The 27,170-nt window shown below is 35.2% G+C and overlaps 2 protein-coding genes across 2 annotated transcripts in view; both read right to left on the reverse strand.

Annotated features, from left to right (window-relative positions):
- Nucleotides 1–2,671: 2,671 nt before the first annotated feature.
- On the reverse strand, nt 2,672–6,079 carry LOC144963850 (peroxisomal carnitine O-octanoyltransferase-like). The gene has a single exon (XM_078897799.1). It carries the CDS (start codon nt 5,830–5,832, stop codon nt 3,211–3,213), a length of 2,622 nt encoding a protein of 873 aa, XP_078753925.1. The 5' UTR covers nt 5,833–6,079; the 3' UTR covers nt 2,672–3,210.
- A 3,661-nt stretch (nt 6,080–9,740) lies between these two features.
- LOC144963851 (uncharacterized) overlaps nt 9,741–27,170 on the reverse strand; it is a 31,747-nt gene continuing 14,317 nt past the window's right edge. Inside the window, exons 2-4 of the mRNA XM_078897800.1 lie at nt 19,364–19,458; nt 16,341–16,425; nt 9,741–12,750 (exon numbers count right to left, since the gene is read on the reverse strand). Coding sequence (XP_078753926.1) covers nt 11,943–12,750; nt 16,341–16,425; nt 19,364–19,458 — 988 coding nt within the window. The 3' untranslated portion in view covers nt 9,741–11,942. The remainder of the gene's footprint in view (nt 12,751–16,340; nt 16,426–19,363; nt 19,459–27,170) is intronic.

The raw sequence follows: 27,170 nt of genomic DNA on the forward strand, positions 1-27,170 counted from the left end.
TGATCAAAGCGTTACCGTCAATTGGGTTCACTTTGCCTTAAGGGGTCACTTTGCCTCTATAGTTTTGGACATACTAGATTATACCTGGCTTTGCAACCGTTATTTCTTTTGATGAAAAATCAAGTTCCCTAATAAGGGAAATAACTGCAACACGCATAAGAATACTCAAAATGTTCCAAATCGGTTGAAGCAAAGTTAACCCGAGAGGCTAAGTCACCCCAGTTGACGGTATATAAGGGGTTATATAAGCCACTAGCAGCGCTTAATATGTAGGACGAGGCATGACGCCTGTTAGGTGAAATTTTCAGACAGAGACAACGCTGTTAACGGCCATGTACTCATATTACACCTCAGTATGGTGAAAGAGTTTGAGTAAAGAACCTTTTTTTTTCAAGGATTCAACTATGCGCCACTCAGAGTGAGACTCGAACCAAGGGCTTTACGATCCGAAGGTGAAATTCATACCACAAGACCACAGCCGCACAATAAAAAATGGAACGTCCCAAACAAAATCAGCCTGCAATTTTTAACTCTTACCGATCATTTTACGTATTTTCCCAGAAATGGCAGGCTTACCCAGCAAAAAAATGGATTTTTACATCTCAAACAATCTCTCTACAAAACAACTTTATGTTCTTATTAATTAAATAAAGATCATTCTTCAAATTTTGTGATGTACAACATAAATCTGAATAAGAAAAAATGTATTTTGTGTCGTAACAAGACGATTTTGCTGCGGTGCTAAGTGAAGGGTTAAAAGCCTACATGGTTGGGTAAGAGAATGGTGGGGAAAATATGACTACACATTTCAATAAAATCCCTTAAAGTGTCTGAGAGTGGGAGGCAGAAGTCGTGACGTCACATTTGCCTCTCTTCCGGTTCAAAACTCATTGAAAGTGTGGAACCAGTTCTACGGAGGACAAACTAACAATGAATGGGTTTCATATTGAATAATAAGGTTACATAACTATTCTAGTAACAGGATGTATAGATAGATTCTTATGATTACGGGATGTAAAAGATCAAGGATGGATGTCCAGCATACATTTAGACTAGAAAATAAGATGCCATCACTTTGAAACCAGGAGATCAATTACACAAGGATTACACCAGGTATGTATCCAGTCCTCGGAAAAGTGATTTCACACTTCCAATTTCCAACGATATTGGAATTAGTATTTTGGCATCACAATTTTGTTCTCTATTGTGAAAACATTATATGGCCAACCGTCCCCCATAAGATGCAATCGTGATCGTTCCCATGAGGTAATACATCAGAAGAAAGCGGTAGATAGAACTCAAAAATGTTTACTCCAATTTAATATAAATATATTCCTTCAGAGCCAATCAGCCCATGGAGCCGGAGTTTATCCCGGTTTCTATAGCGTGAAACGGACAATAGCAATTGCTTCTTGCTATCCTTTGGATAGGACGCTAGTTTATCGCAAAGTACTTTCCGCCAAATCTAACAGATCCAGCTAACAGATCCAGATACTCATTTACTGCTGGATGGACAGGTGGGGGAGGGGGTCAGAAAAAAATCTCGACTGCACCCGGGATCGAATTCGGTCCCTTTGCGTGTGAAGCGAGTGCTCTACCAACTGAGCTATCGGGACCCCCTATGACTTATTTATTTCTGTCTTTGTAAACCTGAATACTGAATACGTACTTTATTTTTCAAATCTTGAAAGACGCGTTCATAAAAATTATAGCCATGAAATTCGTACTTTAAATATCAATTGATTTAAATGACCCTCATCTTGGAAAATACCCTCAAACCTGGGACCTCGCGACGCCGAGATGATGATCATTTAAATCGATCTATATTTTAGGAATGAATTTTCTGGCCCAATTTTTAAATACGTATCGTTCTAGAGTACGACAGTCAACCGGTTAAAAGATTATTTGTGACCGGCGTGCACTTATTTGCAGGTCTGATAACCCAATTCCTTATGGGCTCATTGTCGTAATGGAAATCTCAAAAAAATTACGCAAAATATTGCCCATTACAACAATATTAAACTAGGCCCATAAGGATGTTTGGATGTCAGACCTGCATATATGTACCTACACGTCATTTCTGACCCACCGCCTTAAAATGGTATTACGTCGTGACGATTTAGATGTTGATATTCAAAATTACGGTTAAAATAAAAGCTGTGAAATTTGGGTGACGTCTGTAGATAGTACGCGCTTGGCTAAGAAGTTCAAAACATTGCCACCCGGAAGTATAATGGACCAACACACAAAACTATGTGTAGCCATGAACTTTTATAGTCTGGTTAATACAGTTTAGTGAGAAGTACTCATAAACCTGGATGGCAAAAAACAATAACAAAGACCTGAGTGACGTCATCTTCTTTCTATCTATAGATTCTTTTGGAGAGAATTCCAAAACTGGTAGAAATTGAATTTTCATAATTATGACCGGCCGTCTCAAAACAGTAACATATTAGTATTAGAGTAAACCAAAAACCAACAAAAAAAAATGTTAATCACGCACTTCCGCGTGGCATCGTGAGATGTCGTTGTCTTGGCATTCCATGACAGAATATAAATAATCATCCAAAAAAAACATCCGATGTCAGCAGGAATCACCCATGTTGTCACAATGAGATGTCGTTGTCTTGGCATTCCATGACAGAATATAGATAATCATCCAAAAAAACATCCGATGTCAGCAGGAATCACCCATGTTGTCACAATGAGATGTCGTTGTCTTGGCATTCCATGACAGAATATAAATAATCATCAAACAAACATCCGATGTCAGCAGGAATCACCCATGTTGTCACGGTGAGATGTCGTTGTCTTTGCATTCCATAACAGAATATAAATAATCCATCAAACAAACATCCAATGTCAGCAGTAATTAACCATGTCCAATGTGAGAAAATTTGGGTTGAATAAACGTGTCCAAGAAAACAAAAACGAAGGTTCCTGAATCGGTACCTTCCGGGTCACAATGCAATGCTCTAACCACTCGACTAAATCGCCATAGAAACGTATGTTAAAGTCAAAATGACGAGAAATATGAAAATATGATTTTATCAATTTAAGAAATTGTATTCATTCTTCTCAATTTAACATTTTTTTAAAAATTAATAGTCTCATATTTTTTTACTTAAATTAATTTTTAAAGTATCTAAACCGTGACACGATACCAGTTTAAGACGATTGGTCACATTTCTGATCATTTTTATTTTAAATTCATTTTCCGTCATCTGGTTTACATGGAATCATACTAGAATGAGCCGATGGATCACATTTTAGTTTAGCCGGCGGAGAGTCAATCATTTCCCGACACGTCTGTTTCAGAGTCGCCGCAAACAATGGAGCGCACGCTGGCATTTCTTCCTTCCAGGACGAGACAGTGAAGAATATAAATCCATTGGCCACACTGTATCCCACACCGTAGCCTTTTGGATTACAGGGCAAGAACACGGGACAGCTCGTGCATCCCACTCCAAGCGTTTCCGCCAGGATCTCAAACCGATCACCTCCTCCGGACAAGAAATAACTCTTGTCCTCAAACATGTTGTTTTCAGGTGTTACTCCATTTTCATCCGACAAATTTCTCAAGGCGTTTAAGTGATTATCGTAGCCTTCTCCGTTGATGCATTCTTTAAGAAGTTCCATATGTTTCTTGTGGGCGATCCAAAACAGTTTGTTTTTTGTTTCTTGCTCAACGTTTTGGTCTAAGTGTGCTTTGCACCATTGGACACTTTCTTTTGTCGTAGATCTCATGATGTCATATCGCGTGTTGGCGAATTTTTTAATACCGACCTTTGTTCCCATTGATGCTGGTCTGTAATACATTCTGAAGAAATTCAGCTGAAGCACCAAGTGCGCAAATGCGTCTTTGTTAATCGCCGTGCTAGAAAAGTAAAATTGATTAAAGTCATCAATTTTACAAATGGCTGTCAGAATCCCGGATGATATCGAGTTGAACAAGGTTGCGCATGTCGCGATCTTTTCATGTGAAGTAAGATCGAGGGAAAAATCAAGCATTTTCAGATCAGTGATCATTAGAGATTCCCTGTGAGGTTTTTCATTTAGTGACAGGTCTTGAAAAGAGCATTCCTGTTTATTCATTAGACGAGTCAAGGATAGACTGCTGACTGTAGCCATTTCATCAACCCAAGCCTCGTTTTCATCCAGTATCCGTAAATGAATGTAATGAAGTAGAAAGGCCACAGTTGAGCCATCAAGTAATTTACTGTTGATATTCAAAGTGACGTACCCATTGTTGTGAATATAAAAATTTAGTCCTTTGTCGTACCAGCGATTGCAGCCATCCGCGAACATGGCCTCATTCCCCAGATGATCCAGCCCGGTAACATTCATGTGATCAAGACTCAAAACAAACAGAGCCTGGTCGATTTCGTCGAAATATTCCCGATTGTTTCCCAAATGTGACAGGCGATTTCTTTCCTCATACCAATCCTTTACATGAGCTGAGGCTGTGAGAATGTTAAGTCCGTCGCGTTGAGACATTTGATCCGAAACAACAAAGTTTTTCAACGCTTTCAAACTATCTGCGATATCAGCTAAATGTAATGGCTGGTAGTTTTCGTCAGCCACATTCATCACAAACATCGTCCCTCTGTACACAACGATAATGTGCCGAGCTGTCTCCCCCTCATTTTCCGTTCTCATCCATCGACATTTATATATTTGTTGATCGCCTGGTAAAGTAGTCGAGCTGAACAAATCGAGAAACTGTTGCATGTCAATATCATTTTTGTTTTCGTCTTGAATCGGTTTCAAATTCTCGGTTCGAATCAGATCCCAGAACTCGGTTGCCAATCGAATGATAACGATTGCCCTTTGCAACATTGAATCTGGTTCAACTGGCCAAATGTCGTGACAAAAGGGGGCAATGATGCCCATGTTCATCAAATGAGAACCTTCTTGGGATAAGCAATAATCATAATTTTGAAGGGTTTTGTGTATCCAGTTGTCTACATTCTTATCAGAGTCAGAGATGATAAAATGTTCAGACAAATGGCCATATTCATTGAGGATAAATCTTTTTACTATTTCCCTTGTGGTTTGGAATTGATGGGGTGTCACAAGGGGCTCCACTGACTCCAAATATCTTTTAAAAGTATGTCGTGGCTTCGGACATACCAGTTTTGGCAACAATTTAGCTGCGCTTCCACAGGGCTTGAAACTATTACGATCATTCACATACAACTGTTGAATGTTCTGTCTAAAATCAATCCAAGGCCACGTCCAGATTTCATCAAATTTTAAATTTTGGTCTATAGAAGATTGTATCACGTGGATAGAGCATTCGTAAGTCAACTCCATCGGTTGTTTTTCCATTGTATCCCAATGCGATTTTTCTATTAAAGTTATTTCTCCCTCAAAAGTACACACAGGACTGGTAAAATCCTTGACGTCAAAATCTGAAGTTCGATCTTGATCAACAGTCCCAGATCTACGCCCATCATAGAAGTCATTCTTTTCTTTTAAACATTTGGACACGGATTTTCTTTTGATGTAATCGGGTAAATCACCACTGGATAATTGAGCAAAGTGCGCTTTGGAGAATCTGGTATCTGAAAATCTTTCCGGAATAGTGAAACTAATATCGAAGCCCACATTATGTTTGTGCTTTGTTATTGAAGTACGTTGAGCGGAAAGAACAGGCATAGCCTTTGTCAGATCGGACGATCTTCTGAACTGTCGATCATAAAGAGCTTTTAAATCACTTAAGTCGGATCCACTAATTTCTAGAGTAGGCACTGCATTGGCCCTTGAAGAAATTATGGAGAATCTTTTGGGTGGAGACTTGTCCTTTTTTTCCTTATGAAAATCAGCCATTGTTGGTTAAAAGAATTGAATAATCCAGTCACAACTGCAATGGTACGGTCGATGTTTTTCGGAAGAATTAAACAACCTGAATTATAGATAGTATTTATAAGATGGTATATCAAAACAATTTTCATGTTCTTTTTTCTCTCCCAATTTTGAGTTAAATTCTCCTGCTAATATTACCAAGGTATTATTTGTAAAAATTAATTCAGAAAGGTGAGTGAAGCAGGCACTTATGTTGATAATAACAAGAAATGACGTGAGTGGGAATGTGCCAGAAGACAATAGAGAATAAAAATTTCGCGGCAGCGATGAGGTTTCGAACGACAACTTCGCCTGGCCTGTTATAATTTGTAAATGATTTTAGCAGAATGACTTGATCGTTTTACAGTTTGTCTAATTCTTACGTTATATTTTTAGGTAAATGCGATGTTGGGGCAAAAACATTTATAATCGAGATCGATTATGCCCTACCTTTGTCTTTGAAATTTTTCAATCCGGTGAATTCAATTCGAAGCACACATATTTTTTCAAATGCTTTCCGTGTACTTTCTATGCAAGAAATCAAATCAACATTTGCAGGAGAATATAAATCGAAATTAGGAAAGAAGAAAGAACATGAAAATTCCATTGGTAGCCTGATTAAAGGGTTTCATCATTAACAAGAGTGTTGTAATCAAGGTTGACAATATGTGACCCATCGTCTCAAAACGGTATTATGTCGGAACGAACCATATGCTTAAAATCCGGATTTAATGTTAAACTGGTCAAAAATATAAACTGTTAGCATCCTAAAATATGGTATCCATTCTCCTCAATAAATCGTATAAACTCAACACAGTCTGATATGTCTGGCTATAAATTCAAATTCAAATTCAAATTTTAACATCTTAATCAACCCGACATAATACCGTTTTGTGGCGAATGGTCACATATATGGATAAGCAATGGGGTTATGGAAACCCTGCAGAAGCCAGGAAAACCAAAAGGCTCGCCACAGAACTTGCGTCCCATTATAGGTACTATTGAATTGCATCCGAAAGGTCCTTTCTATTACAGCTTTTTTAAACAAATAAGACCAACGGTAGAGTAATGTGTTTTAGATAGCCAAAACCATTTCAGACACAATTGAAGCACTTTTGAAACGGCGGAACTTTTTACTGCAACATTAAATCAGTTGTTTCTTGAGAGGGGGGTTGTGAAAGAAATTCTAATGCTCAATGGGACTGTATTTCGGTCATCATCGAACAAGTAAGACGTTGGCAGAAAGGGCAAACATTTCACCCATGGAGGTTGTTTATTGGTATAATTCTACACCCAGGCACGGCATAGATGGGGAGACTGTGCCGTTTCGTGCGATCTATAAGTACAAGTGGAGAGATAATCAGACCGCCGAGAATGAAGCTCCTAGTAATGACAGTGAAAGAATTAGTGGAAGATTCAAGGTTGGTGAGAGAGTTTGGGTGAAACCGCCTCATGCCAGATGTACATCAAAATGGGGAAAAAACTGTGACTGCAGTGAATTCGATAAACAATGTTGATGTTGATGGTATACCACGACACGTGTGGGATATACGGAGTGTCGTTGAAGCAGAAAGCGAAGACAATATGGAGAACATCACCAGGTCACAATGGGGGTTTGATATTCAGAGATTGGAGGAAAGTGATGGTGAGGAAAGAGAAGGTGAAATTCAGATATTGGAGGAAGAAGGCGTTGAGGAAAATGTAGAGAGCATATGTTTCGGGCGACCTGGAGTCGGTGAAGAAGTGAATCCATGTAGCGCAGAGCCATAAGATGAAATTGGAAAAGTTGGCTGATTGAGACGGGTTGGGGCGGGTGGCGCAGGCCACCGGTTTGGCTCGGGGACTATGATTGCTCATCGGATGGTGAAATGGACGATTTGTTATAGTAATGGACTTAGACAATGTGATCTTTCGATCAGGGGCGCGTGTGATTTGTTAATTGAAGTGCACGCAATTTTTTGGACTCTGTGCTAAAGGGTGTAAAAACGATAATTGAACAGATCAGAGATAATTGTGTTGTCAAGTGAAAAAGCCGACAGAAAGGGTGGATATTGATATTTAATTGTTGTTTCGCGAAGATTAAATCACAAAGTGCAACGAAAAACTCTTGTCAATTCAATTTTTTTAGATAAGGTGGAAACTTTTCGGATATTTTCCACGTTGTAAACCTGAAATTCTTGCCAATAAAGCAATGATTCACTATTTCTCTGGCCAAAACAAATGTCCCAACAACATTACCTCTAACCCTCGAGATCGATGTGAAACTATAGGACGAAACCAGATTAACATCACTGGCAGAGACCTCAAACATCAGAGATAAAGGCACAAGACAGTGACAATTGAAGAATCGTCACCACAAGAATAAGAGAACCGGTTGAAGCTGAAGCTGTGGAGTCGAAGCTGCGAATTCGTGTTAGTAAGTCATACCATAACAAACTATGTTGGAGAAAATGAAGCTGCAACTATTTTGGATTGGATTGGAACATTATCTATTAGGTACTTTCGCATCTTGGTTTACATGTATTTACTTTCCTTCCTTGACTGTATTTCAATGATGCTTGGTGGTGCAGTTTGTCTCGAATCAAGTGCGAGGTGTGAAATGCAACGTTGACGGAGGGGAATAAATCTGAAAATATATTATGGCAAAAATAGTGCCAGACAAAGGAGAATGCAAGACAAAAATCCAGAACATTAGAATTTTTTAACACTAAAAGTCTAATGTTCTGGGTGGTAAAAACGAAAACACAGCAAAACATCAAAGGAATTAGCGGTTAAGTGTCACCCATACAAGATACATTATTCATATTGAGGATCCATTAGGTCTTGTAAAACGGTAGGCAAAGATTCGGGACTTTACATAACACGGTTTGTGAAATGTGTGATCATGTATTTTGAAACGGACGAAAACAGACTACAGCCTTTAAAGTTATATTGATATGTGTGTTTGGGTAAAATACTCACAGCATGCGTCAGCCGGGTAAAACGTACCAAAACACAAAACGGTGAGTAACCTTGAACGTTTATAATCAATTGGATTCAATAGTCTGATGTCACGTCGCCCAGTAACGGCGGCCATCGTGGTTCTAAACAAAGGAAATCGGTACATTTTATTCTTCATGCTGGCTAGAACTTTTCATATGTCTTGTGATCAGAATGTGTAAAAGTCAAAACATGATCAGATTTATTTTTTTCCCCCTCTGGATACGCTTTTATGCTCGTCGGAGAGGTAATCCATAAGGGCGTCCGCCATGGTTCCGATAGTTTAGAGCCAGTTACTAAGTTACCATGCGTCATTACGAGGGAAGTGACGTCACGACAGTTGAAGCGTATTCTATAAGAACTAATCACCAAAATGGTTGTCTAAAAACAATAACAAAGAGCTCAGTGATGTCAATTTCTTTCCTTCTATGATTTTGTGTGTTTGTACAGGGGGGGGGCAGATCAAGTGAGTATTTTACCAACACGTAGAGCATCAATACTTTTTTTTTAACTTGAGCTTTTATATCTCGTATAACCCCTAAAGGTGTTCAAAGCGCTTTACAAGGGGTCTCTAGCTAACATTAACACATAACATGTAGGATGAGAAATGACGCCTATTAGGCGATATTACATATTTTTTTTCAGACAGAGATATCGCTTTTAAAGGCCAGGTTCTCATTTTACACTAGAGTACGGTTGGAGAATGTGAGTAAAGATCCTTTTCCAAGGACTCAACTTTACGCCGCTCGAGGTATCGAACTCAGGACCTTCCGATCCGAACACATAGCCGCATCCTATGACCCTTTCCCACCTGTAAGATATACATAATATAAGAATTGTGTTGTGGTCTAAAACTATTCCAGTTACCACTTGAATGGTAAAACGAGAAAACTCAATGAATGAAGAGAGAAATCAGATCATATAGCATTTTATTCCAAAGGATATGAAAGTTTTTTTGGCGTAGAATAAGCTGAATGAATACAAGGAATAACTAAAAATAAAAGCATATGTTCCCCCACGTCTCAAAACCGTATTATGTCGTGATGAGCCGGGAGCCACAAAGTGAATTTAGTCTTTAAATGATAAAAAACAGCAACTTTCAGTTTTTAGCAATGCAAGAAATTCTATTTATTCCCCACCAATACGAATAAAAATAAACGTCAAGTTTTGAGACGATGGGTTTCATTTTTGACATAAAAAATACAAATATTGGGGCCCGTTAAAAGGAAAAGAGGTCATGATTCTTCTTTCATGTAGAGAAAATTTTACTCCCAATATTGTGCGGGGAAAGCATTAAAAATTCCATCCAGAAATTTGAAATTATCACATGGTGCTCTATAAGAATACAATCATTGAATGGTTTCTCTATAGCAATCCTTAAACTGTAGGTCATGCAAAACACTGGTTGGGGATAGAGTACTTACAACAGGGAATAAAAGTGCGACGTCAAAACACTTGTTCCAATCTCATTGGAAGTGTAAAACCACTCTTCCGGAGTAATTGATCTTCCTGTTTCCATCTTATTTTCTAGTCTAAAAATATGCTGGCCGTCAAAAAAGACCATCCACGACCTTTTATGTCACGTAATCTAAAAATCTGCTATACCACCTGCTACTAAAATAGTTATGCCACATTATGAAACCTATTCATTATTAGTCCTCCGATGGGCTGGTTACATGCACACTTCCAATGATTTTGGAACCGGAAAAGTATAAGGTGTGACGTCAAGACTATTCTACCCTAGTTTTCATAAAATGAACGAATACTTAATGTTTGTGAATACCAATGATATTTTAAATGCAAGATGGTGGACAATAAGATGAATCAATGGTTTTACAAAGAGTGGGAAGTGCGCCCCTTTAATATGCGCTTAATACACATAATACTCATATAACAGAGAGAATACATTTGTATGACAAGTGTGAGTATTGAGAATGACACAATTATCTAACCTTTGTTTGAAAAGCCTACTGTCCCGTTTTCTCGTTATTACTATAAACTAGAATTATCTTTTTAACAACACAAGAACACGTTCATATGAAAAACCACATACACTCACTCACACATAACATACACACACACACACACACACACACACACACACACACACACAACACAAAAACACAACACACTTAATCCAACAGTCAACATCTGTTGAACAATTTCATTTCATTAAAAATGTTATCCTTAACCAATTCTAACTAACAGTCAAAATTGAATATTAATAAATAGATACCCCATACCAGTCTTGGCCTTTATATTTTCAAGCATCTATTGAAAGTAAATCAGACAGTTTTACCAAATAATTTTTACAGTGGCTTACTTTCATCCCAAATATCAAGATTCATGACATACGGTTTTAAAACTTGAGCTTTCATTTAGCGCTAAATCCACAAAATGGGCTCGCTATAAAAATGCACAAGTGTTATATATATATATATAGATATATATATAATATATATATATGTATATATTTCTATAACATATATATGTGGTAAGTATTCATTCGTACCAGAATGCATTATGATTATGTTATAGGACGAAATGTCAATGTTCAAAATATCAACTCAATCTGTAACATTGAAATTAGATCAGGACGAATCCAGACAGGTTTAGTCGTCATTTGTGCAATGTTTTCAAATACTCACAATCAGTAGCATTAATAATAGATCATGACAAAATTGAACAGGCTTTGTCACATGTCCATCTCAAGAAGCGTTCAATATATACCAAGTTCTCAATAAATTAAATAGCGCATTTAGAACACCTTACAAAACTTGAAAGAATGAATACCATGAAATTGTTCAGTGCATTGAGAAAATGTGTTGTATTCTTGTGACAGTTCCCTTGTGTTAGACTGAATTATAAATATATAACCTATATAAATACGACTAGTGCCCCAGCGTTAATACACATTTATTTCAAGAGCAAGTATGCGTAAGATTATAGACAAATCACTCTCAGCCTTGACATATATTATTGTCAATATGCTGAAAGTTCTCAAGATAGAGAAAAACATCATAACTAGGGAACTGAACAAGTTGCAACGGCTTCTCTTCCATATCGTATATGTCTTGTATGTTGTTGTTTTTTAATATAACCTAAATGGCCAAATATCATTCCTTTTTGTTCTTGGGTCCAACATAGATTTTACCAGTGACGTAGGCCAGTTTTGTCTTAGGGTGGATGACTTTAAAATGGGACAAATTCTTTTCACCATCCGGCTTCTCGTAATGAAGAAGTCCAGAATTTCCCAAAACTAGAGGACGCCGGAAGCTGGTTTCCAATTGGAGGGGGTAGACATCTCGGTAACAAGTCTCTGATCTCATTATTCTCTCCGCGGCCACCGCCATCGTCCACAGTCCATGAGCTATAGGACTGTTGAAGCCGACAATCTTGGCACTCCATCCCCACAAGTGCTGAGGCTGGTAGTCCATACTAGCTTTGGCAAACTTCAGTCCGGTTAGATGGTCTGTCGTGATAATGTCTTGTTTGTAAGGAACGAAATCACCTTCCTCTGCTATTATTTGGTCTTTACTGATTTCAGAAGATACTTTCCTTTTTCTTTTGCTGTTCGGCAGAAGGGATATCCCAGTAACGACGGCATCCCAAACCAAGATCTCGTGTTCATCAAAGATTTTCATCACTATGTCTACCTCTACGCCTTTCTCCGTGATTCTGTATTCTTCCGCATAACAACTCATGGAGAACAAGCTGGTTAGAAGCGGCGCGAGATCTTGGTAAACAGTGACTTCCTGTTTGAAATGAACCGCCCCGAGGATTGGTGATCGGGAAAGCTCCGATGATCCCAAGGCAATCAAAGACTTGTTGAAATAGACAGACATGAAGACTGGTGGGATTTCCATGTGGTCACCCTTGAAGTCAATACATCTCCGGTATCTACTGAGTGCTTGGTGAAACATGCTGTGAATGAGAAGAAAAAGTAAAAAAAGGCAAATCATTATCAGTGTTAGATTAAGGGGCGGTTTGGGTCTTTTCTAAAAAAAAGTTTAATTACCTATTTTGGGCGGTTTTAATCATTCAGTATCGTCAATATAGGTTAAAAAACAACATTTATGGTGAAAAAATTTAATTATCTGTGTTGATACCGATTTTGCGACCTAATTTGGGGGTCTGGCATCAAAAAATATAACAATCTTGTGGCAAACGTTCCACAAAAACTAATAAAGGAATGACCTCCATATTCTTCCCTTTTGTCAACATTCTACCATAGTGTGTCACAACAGAGAGATTTTACGGCTTTAGCTTATGGAATTTTTATTAGAACATTACAAAGTTGAGAATCAAAATGTTATGACAAAATTAACCTTAAAAATTCAGAATTAGGATTATAATTCAAAATTCACATATCTTATAAAAAAATCTCTCTGATGTGACATAATAAATTATCTCTGTGATTACTATGGAAATTTTCAGACAATTTCATTGAATAGATTCTGAGAAACGTTTGACACAGTTTCCCATACCCTTAGAAAAATGACATATTGAGAAAATAGCAAAATGGCTTCCCGTTTTTCACACTTTTCTTACTACCTGTACCATTTTCGACTTTGTTTTTCGTGCATTTATAGTCTACTTTAAGTATTTGGACTTCAATTATATTATTTCTAAGATAATAAAATATCATTTTCCACCAAAATCTCAAAATCAATTTTTCTAAGGATTTTCCTAATAATTAGACCCAAACCGCCCCTTAATACAAATCAACTAAATAAATGATATGCTCATTGATTCTGACCCATCGTCCCAAAACGATATTATACCGGAATGATTTCAATGTTGAACATCAAATATATAGTCAGAAATATGGAATGTGTATGTGTTTTTATTGAGTAAATATAGTTTCATCGAGAGCACAAAACATACTTTGTACATTTTATATATTAAGTTTTTTTCAGAGTGCGGTAGTTGATTGCCTTCACCAAGAGACATCTGATAGAGCAAGTTTTTATTAGACTTCAAAGATAAAATCATGTCCCCAATGACGAGACCAACCTTATGCCTCTTTGGGGAGAGTGGAAGAGTCGTGTGTTATCATAATGCTAAGAGTTGCCAATAAGACAAGTTTGTACCATTGTTTCTCTTTTTCTTTTTTTTTTTTTTTTTCTTTTTTTTTTTTTTTTGTTCTCTTTCCTCGTCTTTCTTATGTTCTGTATCAAAATATGTAAATTACTAGCGAAAGCTTTTTTTAAAAATATAAATACTAATTTCTTCTCTGTTCCTATTAAAATACGGGTCCGATAAAAAGTGATACCCGACCGAATAATGATGTGGTGCGCGAAAAAAATAATTTAAAGATCTAAAAACTTTTATAAAATGGTGCCAGATAAAGAAAAATACGAGAAAAAAATCAGTCTTCCTCTTGCTTGCTTTGTTTGGCGCTGTTTCATACACACTTGCTCAGGTTTTTGTCTTACACCAGTGCCTGCTCCCTAATTTGTCACTCTGATATTTCTAAAAACGTATGATCTATGGTATCAATTGTTTCATTCAATTTTACCATTTTGTATTCTTAGATTTTCTAAGATATTAGAATAAGGTGTTTTAAAATTATTTTAAACCGAAACCGGTTATTTTATTTACCAAAAGGAAGAACCTTGTAGATTCGGTCTTTTGGGTCAAAATAATTGCTGATGTCTCTCAAAATCCGTATATCATTTAATTGAAATTGTAATATTCAACACAATCGTCATCATTTAAGTTACTAAGATATCTTGAAAAAAAAGTAGAAAGCTTTATTTTCTTTAGTTTCTCATTAACTTAATAGCAGAAATAGCTTCTCAGAGGGAGCAAAAAGAGTGGACAAAATTGATACTCTGTCCACACATTTTGACACAATAAAAAGCAATTTCTGTCTGTTGTTTTATTATTTTTCCAGGAAAAAAACGTGAAAACGAAATCCTTCATAAGTCTTTATACCTCGTGGCGCAATTAAAAGGGCATATTATTGTTAAAACGTTGGAATTGAATCAATTTAAAAGATAAATTAAACAAACTGAAAAAAGACTAAATCAACTATGGTCAGAGCCTCTTGTCAAATTCCAAAAGCCTAACTGGTTATATGTCAGATTGGGGGGGGGGGGGGGGGGGGGCGGGCGGGGGAATATGGTACAGTAAGTAAAACATTTCAACAAAATCTCTAAATGCGCATGAAAATTGGAATTCATGACGTAGAAGTGAACGGGTGTACACATTTTGAACACAATTTTTAGAAAATGTTAGATAAGTTTTTGTTGTTGTGCGCAATGTCAGTTGCAATTAAGATACAAATCTCAAACTTGCAATTCAACTTTAGACATCTAGCTAGATCTAGATGAGATTTTTAAACCTCATAATATGCCAATAATGTGGAACCAAGAGAGTTATTGAAAAAATTTTACGAGGTTCTTTATATGTCCCAGGCGATATTTGTTTGTCGAATGCTGGAAAAATTACTTTTGGAATATCGTCAGATCAGATATGTTGTTATCTTTATTAGTATAAAATGAGTTGTTTCCCGTTTTATCACTCTTGTCAAATAAAGTATTATCGGAGATTTTAAAAAACACATTTCTATGGTTTTGGGTACATTTGTAACTTTTTCGATATTAATGTAGATCGTCCGTATTATTTGTTATATATATATATATATATATATATATATATATATATATATATATATATATATATGTGTGTGTGTGTGTGTGTATATATATATATATATATATATATATATATATATATATATATGTCAGTGCATGACATAATCAGTCGGAAGGTAAAAATTTTTGATGTCCGTTTCTTTACATTTTATGAAAGCATATGCTCCCAAAGTATTTTAATCTTTATTTGAAGTAAATGGGGTGACTTTTGATGAAGTTATAGTGAGATGTATGGGAAAGGTATCCAGCAACTTTTCTCAAATTTCATACTTTTTCAACTTGACTAGCTCTAAAATATGTTTAGAAGTGAAATTAAGCTGTGATATGTCATGAAGATGTAAAAAAAGGTTTGATTTAACCATTTATGACAAGACTCATTTTTGAAAATAAAAAATTGATCTTCTAACTAAACTTGGCAATATCTCAGTTCGAAGCTTTTCACAATTCGACTGATTATGTCATTCACTGTAACAATATAAATATATATATATATATATATATATATATATATATATATATATATATATATATATATATGTATATATATATATATATATATATATATATATATATATATATATATATATATATATATATATATATATTGTGAACCAAAAGACCCGAATAAATTATGTCTGTGCCCAAAGTTAGTATATGAGTTTGGTTTCATTTGTAATCCATGGGATAACCTATTCATCATTCGTTGTGTCCCATTTTTCATCGAGAATATATCTAGATTACATAAACTTCAAAAGGCTGGATTAATAATGTTTGTGATATGACACGAGGAATCACTTATCCAATTGGGGAGACGACTACTGTACATGACATTTACAAAGTGTAAGGACTCACTAGCAGTCGACGATGACCATCATCTCGTCTGTGTTATCAGGGTAGTACACGGATAGGACTTTGTTACGAACACCCATCGCACTTACTGGAATAAAGAACAAATAGAACAATTGGAATTGAAGTGTAGCTCGTAATAATGATATTAATAATAATGATAATGAAATTAAGGATATTAATAATAATGATAATGAAATTAAGGATATTAATAATAATGATAATGAAATTAAGGATATTAATAATAATGATAATGAAATTAAGGATATTAATAATAATGATAATGAAATTAAGGATATTAATAATAATGATAATGAAATTAAGGATATTAATAATAATGATAATGAAATTAAGGATATTAATAATAATGATAATGAAATTAAGGATATTAATAATAATGATAATGAAATTAAGGATATTAATAATAATGATAATGAAATTAATGATATTAATAATAATGATAATGAAATTAAGGATATTAATAATAATGATAATGAAATTAAGGATATTAATAATAATGATAATGAAATTAAGGATATTAATAATAATGATAATGAAATTAAGGATATTAATAAATAAATGATAATGAAATTAAGGATATTAATAATAATAATAATAATAATATAATAATAATAATAATAATAATAATAATAATAATAATAATAATATAATTATTATTATTACTATTTATTATTTATTATTATTATTATTATTATTATTATATTATTATTATTATTATTATTATTATTATTATTAAAAATAATAATAATAATAATAATAATAATAATAATAATAATAATAATAATAATAATAATAATAATAATAATAATCTCGTTATCAACGAGTTCCAATGGCCATACACAGATCGATACCAATTTTCTACAAAAGGATGACGTTTGTAACGCGGTGTTTCCTTTTTATGAAACCCGCCGAAACCCGTCGACAAAAGAAATACCCTTTGTAACGTGTTATTATTCCCTTTGAACATCCTATTTATATCACCTGATCTAATAGTCAAATATGTGTTTATCGTTTATCGTGTATCTGGATTTAGAAAAAGAACACCAGGTATAAACACTACCAGTCACCACCAGTTGGACAACTGATATAGAGTTTCTATGTAAAAAGGAACCGAGCTGTCCAAAGGACAAGTTTGTACCATTGTTTCCCTTTTTCCTATTTCCGCGTTTTTCCTTTGTTCTGTCATCAAAATATGTAAATAATGATAATAATAATAATAATAATAATAATAATAATAATAATAATAATAATAATAATAATAATAATAATGATAATGATGATGATGATGATGATGATAATAATAATTTGCAAAGGGAATAACACTTTCTTTCTGCTATTTATATAACAAATCTCTTTTTGGTGGTGTACTCCCTGGTGGTTGGAAAATTGCAATTGTTTCGTCAATATTCAAAAAGAGTGATCTATGAGATCCTTCTTACTACAGACCAATAAGTCTAATTTGTATTCTTTGTAAAATCATAGAGAGTATAGTTAAAGAGAAAATAGTTACTTTTCTTGAAATGAATCAATTGCTAAATAATTGTCAACATGGATTTAAAAAGGGACGCTCTTGCATAACGCAGTTATTGCAAGTAATGGATGATTTTACAAGATGCATTGATGAAAAATGCAATATTTATGTTATATATTTGGATTTCAGGAAAGCTTTCGAATCTGTGCCCACACAAAAGGTTATTTTTTAAACTTAAAGGTTATGGAATTACTAGTAATATTTATAACTGGATTGTCTCTTTTTTAAATTGACCGTACACAACGGGTTGTCGTAGGTGGAAGTTGTTCTGACTTCATATGCGCAACTAGTGGTGTCCCTCAGGGCCGTGTACTTGGTCCTTTACTGTTCATTATCTATATAAATGATCTGCCTGATACTATAAATTCTAAATGCAATTTTTTTGCTGATGACACCAAAATTTATACACTAACATTAGATTAAGATATCTTACAAAGTGATATAAATTCACTATACAATTGGTCTGAAAATGGGCAGCTTTACTTCAATATCACTTTATGTGAAGTGCTGCAAATTAATAGATCCAACCCTTAATTTTCCTGTCACATAGGTGACAACAATACGACTGTTTTGTGAACGACATGCTCAGAAAGGAACTTGGGGATCATCTTTGATAATAGATTGTGTTTTGATGAACACATATGCGATTGTATAAAAAGAGCGAACAAGCTTGAAGGAATTATATTCAGAAGCTTTAGCTATCTTGATTTTAAAACGTTTGTCCAACTTAATAAGTCTTTCATAAGACCTTGTCTAGAGTACGGAAATACTCAGAAGGAGTCCCTCCTTTAATCGACAGTCTGTTAACATTGAGAACGTGCAAAGACGCGCTACAAGACTTTTACCTGATATTCGACATCTAGCCTATTTCGATAGATTAAAATATCTAAATTTGCCTTCACTAAAATATCGTAGGATAAGAGGTGATCTTATTCATATATATAGACTCCTACATGGTTCTTACAATATAGATTATATTGATTTATTTTAATTATTCGCATGTTACAAACACTAGGGGAGATATGTTGAAAGATTTGTTGAAAGATGTAATTCGTCTATAAGGAAAAATAATCTAATTCAAAGGACTGTGACAATTTGGAATAATCTAAAGTTTGAGACCAAAAAAATCTAATTCAATTTATAATGTTAAGAATGCCGTTGATCAAGATCTTATCAACATTATATTTGATTTTACCGAATGATGTAACATTGGATACTATTGTATTGTGTACATCAGTCATTTGGAACTCTCGAGTGTACACGTTGGACATGTCAAATGAATGTAAACAGAGTAAATTATACTACAAATATTGAATGTGACACTTTTTCATGTATTGGATATTCAATTCGCAATATTATCAATTAATTGACATTGAATACTAATTAATAATAATCTCGTTATCAACAATAAGGATAAAATAGAATAGACAAGATATTGTGGCACTGCGATGTTGTAGTTTATCCTTGTTTTTCTTACCTTTATTGGTGACAGGTGTGGGCTTTTCCTTGCCCACTGGTGTGAAAACACCTTTTGTCATGTGAAATGACTGCATGATTGCGCAGAAATAAAACCTGAAATTTATAACAACAAAAAAGAATGGCAAATGAATAACTAGGAGATAAGAATTGATGAGAGTCTTTTATCAATAACGTGAGCTTTAGCTTGGTCATTTATAAAGCTCATTACCCACAAAATGAGCTCAAAAGGGGGGCAAAAGAGGAGGCGTGAAAAATAGACGAGGATCTAAACCACCACTCCGCCAATAATACTTTCCAATGTTAGATCACTTCGTAATAAGATAGCCACCCACACTGCTCTCTCCAAGTTTGATTATTATTATAAAAATTCTTGTATTATCAGTCTTACAGAAGTATGGCTTTCGTTTATGGATACCGATAGTAGTATTGATTGGCAAATTTTACTTTGTACAGAAAGGATAGAGAAACATCATTAGGGAAATACAAAGGGGGGGGAGATTTTATGCATATACGTGAATGACAGATGGTGTAAAATTGTAAATATAAATGATCAAAACGACACTCCTGACATTGAACTACTTTCTTTGTTTCTACGTCAACACTACTTGCTTCAGGAGTTTCGAGTTGTGACCATTGTTAATTTTTATATTCCACCTAGCCCAAAAGTTAATTACTGAATAAGCATGTATCGTCATTACGACTACGCCACCCGGACAGTCCACTAATTATTGTTGGTGATTTTAATCAGTGTCAACTGCCCACAGATGGATATAAATCGTGATTTACAAGTCCAAGGCAAGTATCATACAACTAGACCACAAATCCACACGTTTTTAAATAGTGTTTGCCAAGATGAGAGTCATTTTGATCACTCGATATTTATATATTGTGCGGCTATGTGGTCTAGTGGTATGACACTCGCTTTCGGATCGGAAGGTCCTGGGTTCGAGCCTCGCGCTCGGCGCATAGTTGAGTCCTTGGAAAAGACTCTTTACTCACATTCTCTCACCGTACTCAGGTTTAAAATGAGTACCTGGCCGTTAACAGCGTTGTCTTTGTCCGAAAAATTGTAATATCGCCTTATAGGCGTTATGTCCCGTCCTTCATGTTAAATGTTGCTGTTGACCAGGGAACCCTTGTAAAGCGCTTTGAGCACATTTAGTGGATATTGCGCTATATAAAAGCTCAATTTAATTTTTTTTTTTTTTTATTGAAGGGACGAGTTTTCTGGCCAAACTTTGAATAAGCGTTTTTCAGGGTCCAACTGTACAGAATAAGGAAGTTGCTCCATAAGCGGAAATGTATTGGGAGAAAATTAGTAAGAATGACAAACGAAATTAGAGGAATATCAAAAGTTCGATAAACCCGACTGCCTAGTTTGTATTGTACTTGACCACATTTAAGTGTTGATGTACTTGTCTCTTAATTGGATTCAATAGTCTGATGTCACGTCGCCCAGCAACGGCGGCCATCGTGGTTCTAAACAAAGAAAATCGGTACTTTTTATTCTTCATGCTGGCTAGAACTTTTCCTATGTCTTGTGATCAGAATGTGTAAAAGTCAAAACATGATACTAGATTTTTATGTGGTTTCTTTTTCCCTCTGGATACGCTTTTATGCTCGTCGAAGAAATATTTCATAAGGGCGTCCCATAGTTTAGAGCCAGTTACTATGTTACCATGCGTCATTACGAGGGAAGTGACGTTACGGCTGTAGAAGCGTATTGGCCATTTAGTCCTAATATATAGTGTTATCATTCTTAGCCTCAGTTCGTACTTCGTCTGAATAAGGCGGGAGAGAGGGGGAGGGGGGGGGATAAAAATGAACAATTAAATAATGATAATGGTTTTCTTGGCCAAAATGGCAAAAAGACATATGTGACCCGTCCTCTCAAAGCGGTATTACGATGGGATGCAGTCGACCACGAGAAGTGAATTTAGAGTTGAAATGATAAGAAAAACGAACTTTGAGTTTTTCCAATCTGAGAAATTGTATTTAATCTCCACCAAGTCATCCCCAGTTTAATTTTCGTGGCTAGAAAATTCAATTTCAAGCATCTAGTCCATTCCGACATAATACCGCATTGAGATGATGGGTCACATAAAATAGTCAATAAGAGTGCGAGAGTTTGACGTTATCGTCCAATATTCACATAACAACTGGGAAAATCTTCAGCATAATTTATCACATATTATATTAATATCTTGTAGAATTAACATACCGATTTTCGTTAAAAAGTGCATGCTTAAGCAACTCAGAATAAAATGGATGGATAGAATTAAGAACGAAAAAGTATGGGAAAAAAAACACAGCAAAAACCTACAAAATGTGGAGTGATCCCTGACAATATTGGAGGTTTCCACAAGAAGAAGAAGAAGAAGAAGAAGAAGAAGAAGAAGAAGAAGAAGAAGAAGAAGAAGAAGAAGAAGAAGAAGAACCAATGGGTGAGGAAATAGGAAGAAGATGATGGAGGTGGATTGGACACACACTTAGAAAGAATAACTCCACTTTAAAACAAAGAAGGTATTGGACTGGAACTCTCAGGGCAGAAGATCGTGGAAGGCCACGGGAAACAAGGAGAAGAATTAAAGACGCTGATATACAGAGCAGTGATTAGACATGGAACGAGATATTTTTTAAGTTAGCTCAAGATAGAGAAGTATGGAAACTGTTTGTCTGTGGTCTACACCCTGATCCAGGGTGAATAGGGCAATGATGATGATTATGATCAATATATTCATTAGGAATGAAAATCTGGCGGTGAAGGCCGTTGCAAGCACGTCATGGCCGAGAGTGAAAGGGAAATGAAGATGAATACGATTCGTATGTAAACGAGTAGAAAGGGGGGGGGGGTGGATGAATGAAGGAGAAAGTGGAGTGGAGATCAATGGTAGTTGGGATGGAAGGGGGGGGGGAGGGGAGGGGGTATGAAATGTGATCCATGGCATTTAGTATTCTGTCGGCCTGAATCAATCAGATGCCAGGAAGTGAAATGGAAGTCAAATTGATTAGAAACATCAAAATTTTAGTCTTCCGCGTTCAATAAAAGTTATGTTTTTCTCGAAGAATTTTTTGGCCAAATCTTAAGAACCTGTCCTTTCTGGGTACGACAGAAATGTAAACAATTTAAATGCATTCTTTTTTTATTGACTCAGAGCATTCGACAAGGCCTCACATAAGTACTTGCTTAGCAAGTTTGATATTTGCTACATAGCAGTTGAAAAATTGGCGTGATCTGAAGTTGTTTTGACGGTAAACACAAAACATGATCCCTGATAGAAAATATATCAATAAGCAACAAAAACCAATGGGAAAGGAAATAGGAATAAGATGATAAAGGTGGATTGGACACACCCTGAGAAAGAATAACTCCACTATAACAAATAAAGTATTGGACTGGAACCCTCGGGGCAGAAGATCAAGGGGAAGGCCAAGGGGAAAATAGAGAAGAATTAAAGACGTTGATAATATACAAAGAAGTGATTTGACATGGAGCGATATTTCTTTTAAAGTTAGCGCAAGATAGAGAAGTATGGAAACCGTTTGTCTGTGGTCGATCCAGCTTTCCTCAAGGATCGTAATTATGGCGACACTTCTTTTCCTTCATTGCATATAGGACCTTCTAAAAACAGTCAACTCATATGCAAGCTTATTTTCGGATGACTGCATTATATGGATAGTCATCAAGTTTGACTAATCCAATATTTGACAATAGGAGAAAAACTTGAATTTAGTATAGATTTTAAGTGCTATGGATAACTTATTAAAGGTTACAAATTATCAATGATCGCATAATTCATGGAAGCAGACTGAAATTTTTGTGATGATGATGATGATGATGATGATGATAATGATGATAATGATGATGATGATTATTATTATTATTATTATTATTATTATTATTATTATTATTATTATTATTATTATTATTATTATTATGGCGGTGGTGGTGGTGTTGGTGGTGGTGGTGGTGATGGTAGTGATGATAATGATGATGATGATGATGATGATGATGATGATGATGATGATGATGATGGTGGTGGTGGTGGTGGTGGTGGTGGTGGTGGTCGACGTGCTGCTGGTGCTGCTGGTGGTGGTGGTGGTTGTGGTGGTGGTGGTAGAGGGGGGGGGGTATCGTGGAGATGGTGATTGATAAGTGAATTTCTTCCACAAACGTATCGATCCAGGGGAGTTGTTTCCCTTCCCATCTTGACCAGTAGTTCTAGCACGACAATATAATAATATGTTGTAAACTAACAAAACATATAAATTTTCCACTTCGGCAAGAAAACATTAACTTCAAAATATTGATTGATCAAAATATCTCTCTACTTGTGAGAAAGTATCAAACTTGAGGATTCAAAAGTCTCATTTTATAATCTCTGATATATTGAGAATCATTATTTTTCATCGGTGGAATATTGGAAAATCAAAAGCGTTTTGCCATGGGATCCATTTCAACACTCAAAATGAGATTGGGGGGTGGGGGGGGGGAGGAATCCAAAACTTCGGTGTTTCTTTTTTTTTACGAAACCCGACGAAACTAGACAAAGTTATGGAAAGCGGGCAGCAGTGGAGAGTGAACCAGGGACTCAAGGAAGTGTACAGCAGTTGGGAGTGAACCTGGGACTATGAGAGGAGGATCTTAGAGGAGAATGAACCTGGGACTATGGAAAATGGATACCAGTGGGAATTGAAGCCCATGGGAAGTGGGCACCAATGGGGAATGAACCTGGGACTACGGGATATAGAGACCAGAGGAGAGTGAAGCCGGGAATATGTGATTTGGACACCAGTGCGGACTAAACACGGAAGGGTACTTCATTTTTTGAAACTTCAGAAACCTACTGAAGTTATAGGAATATATAGTTATATATATATAAATATACTATAAATTGTATCACTCACTTATATGTGGCCAAAACGTCTTCATTTGGCATAATGTCCGTAGAAAAAATGTATTCACTTTGAGATTTCTATTAATATATATATATATATATATATATATATATATATATATATATATATATATATATATATATATCTCTGGATTCAATGCCATTCCAGCAATAAAAGGCTTCATAAAGTGCATGCTTCAAATTTCTCGATCGATTCTTTTGGTCAGTTATAGTGCAGCTAGATCAGTTTTTCGTTTTCATAAAAAAAATCATTTTACATAAAATAATAGTTATCAGTGGAAGCGTATCTGTACCCCTTGCGCTGTCTTTATCTCTTAACCCTCCTCTTACCAACTATAGGAAAATAGTCACATTCGTTACGATACAAGCAACATTTTTCTGATTCTAATTTCTCTTGTACTCCATAAAATTTAAAGAAAATGAACAGTGTGCTGTAGAGCATGTTTTGCTAAAGAAATTATTTATCGCAAGAACTTACTGCTATTGTGTTTGAGTGATAAAAATATATTTTTGTGTTAGTTGGGTGTGAAGTTTTGGGGGAAATCCTGAAAATGGCTGGTAAGGAAGGAGTTAACGCTTGGTTGAAAAAAAAAAAAACAATATTCAATTTCACAACAACGCGAGGTGATGTTTGATGAAGATATTGGTGTTATCTCATTGATTGATAACACCGGACGTTAGTCCAGAGACTAGATTTTCTAAGGGTCATGTTTTGAGTCGCTGATCTGCCTTTATTTCCTTAGTTGCTTTTCTTCTTCTTCTCCTTCTTCTCTCTCTCTCTCTCTCTCTCTCTCTCTCTCTCTCTCACACACACACACACACACACACACATAACATTTTGCCATTTCATGATTGCCCTATTTATACAAATGTTCTCATCAAAACCCTATATATAGGTAGTATGCGCTTGGCTAAGAAGCTCATAACATTGCCATCCGGAAGTAAAACGGACCAACACACAAAACTGTGTGTATCCATGAACGTTTATAGTCGGGTTAATACAGTTCAGTGAGCATTACTCATGAACGCGGATGGCAAAAAACAATAACAAAGACCTGAGTGACGTCATCTTCGAACTATCTATAGGTTATTCAAAATACACTCATTTATGACCATGAATATACAATTAACAGACTTCTCAGACATCACACACAAGTAAAAGATTCCCTTCCGACAGTTATAATGAATAATTGAGGTATTTAGATCCGTATACCATTGCAATGAAAGATCTTTTTTTTTTCTATTCATGTCCATCACATGTCACAGTTTGTTTTCCTACTTTCCCAACCTCATTTCCACCCCGTCAACAGGGCGGGCACAAATCACGTGACCTATCAAGTCTCGTTGACGGTACTTGACGATAACCTACGAGACCTCTTCAATCGACTAACCTTTACTGTAACAGCGTTTTAGTTTCACATCTTTAGTTCACTTCCCTTACAGAATGCAAAAAAAGATTTATCTACATTGAGAACTATATTATACTAGTATGCACCTTATCTTTTTGTGGCCATAATAATTATGGTCGTGTTTGATATAGACATATTTTCCACTCAGTATCCTAATCAATATAGCACTTGACTCAAGCAGAACAAAATTTGCTTGGATCTTTAAAAAGATGATTTTCTCGGTTCTTCTAGCTATCGGGGGTGAAAGGTGAAATGTTGGGTTCAGCTAAAAAAAATGCGAGATTAACGTCTTGTCTAAAAGATATCAAGGAAAATGTACTCTTAAATTCTGATTGAAAAAAAAAGATGCTGGTCCAGTGATCCTGATTAATCATAAGATCTAAGAAAATAATCATAGAGCTACGATTTATTTGCTTCAACTGCAAAATCATATTAGAATATCTTATTCAATGTTACTTATTGGAAATGGAAGTTTGGTGTCAAACGCCGATTTATATGCTTTGCTTCCACTAGACAGAATGTCCATCTTACTTTCTGTCAGAAAATGAAGAAGAAAAAAAGGAACACAAAAATCTTTTTGGTTACCAAATATTCGCTGACAAATTCTGAGCGAACACTTCCAGCTCCTAATTGTTTAGATAACATTTGTTTCTGATGTAAGAGAATGGTATCTTTATAACAAGATTAGCGAAAAGACATCATGGTATGGTCAAATGAACTAGAAACAAAATAATAGTAAAAGACCTGCCTACCTTAATCTTTGAAAATCCATAGATTTCAGGGACGAAAAACCACTCTGATTCAAAGTCCTATTTTGTTCTTCTTTTATTTTGTATTTTGTTTGCTTTGTTTTTGTTATTATTTTGTATTCTTTTGTATCGTTGCTTGTTGTTTGGTTGGTTTGGGGTTTTTTCGTAATTTATTTTTTTTGTTTTGTTTTGTTTGGGGGGGGGGGGAGTTAGGCTTTTTATGTATTTGTTTCTTTTTTCTTTGTTTTTGTTTTGTTTTGTTTTGTTTTTGTTTGTTTGTCGGGTGATTGTTTGTTTTGGGTTGGGTTGTTTGTTGTTTTGTTTGGTTTTTTTTTGGGTGTGTGTTTTTTTTTTTTGTTGTTTTTTTTTTGGGGGGGGTTTGTTGTTTGTTTGTTTTTTAATTTGTTTTATTTTGTTTTGCTTTGTTTTGTTTTTTTTTTGTTGTTGTTCTGTTTCTTTCTGTTTGGGTTTTTTATTGTTGGTGTTATTTTGTTGTGGCGGTTTTTTTTCGTTTCGTTTTTTTTTTTTGTCTGTTTAATTTTGGTTTTGTATAGTCTTTGTTTCCTTTTTTTTTGTTGTTGTTGTTTTAGTTTTGTGGAGTTTGTTTTGTTTTGTTTTTTTTTTTGGTTTTTTATTTTTTTGTTTTTTTTTGGTGTTTGTTTGTTGTTTTTGTTTGTTTGTTTGTTTTTTTTTGTTTTTTTTTTTTTTGCTTTTTTTTAAATTGCCTT

Source organism: Berghia stephanieae, chromosome 2 (assembly GCF_034508935.2).
Source record: "Berghia stephanieae isolate SIO BIC M18660-M18661 chromosome 2, UCSD_Bste_1.3, whole genome shotgun sequence".
In the NCBI taxonomy this organism is placed as follows: domain Eukaryota; kingdom Metazoa; phylum Mollusca; class Gastropoda; order Nudibranchia; family Aeolidiidae; genus Berghia; species Berghia stephanieae.

What these genes read in the sequence shown, in the direction of transcription:
- LOC144963850 (XM_078897799.1), bottom strand. Translation starts at nt 5,832, where the DNA reads ATGGCTGATTTTCATAAGGAAAAAAAGGACAAGTCTCCACCCAAAAGA.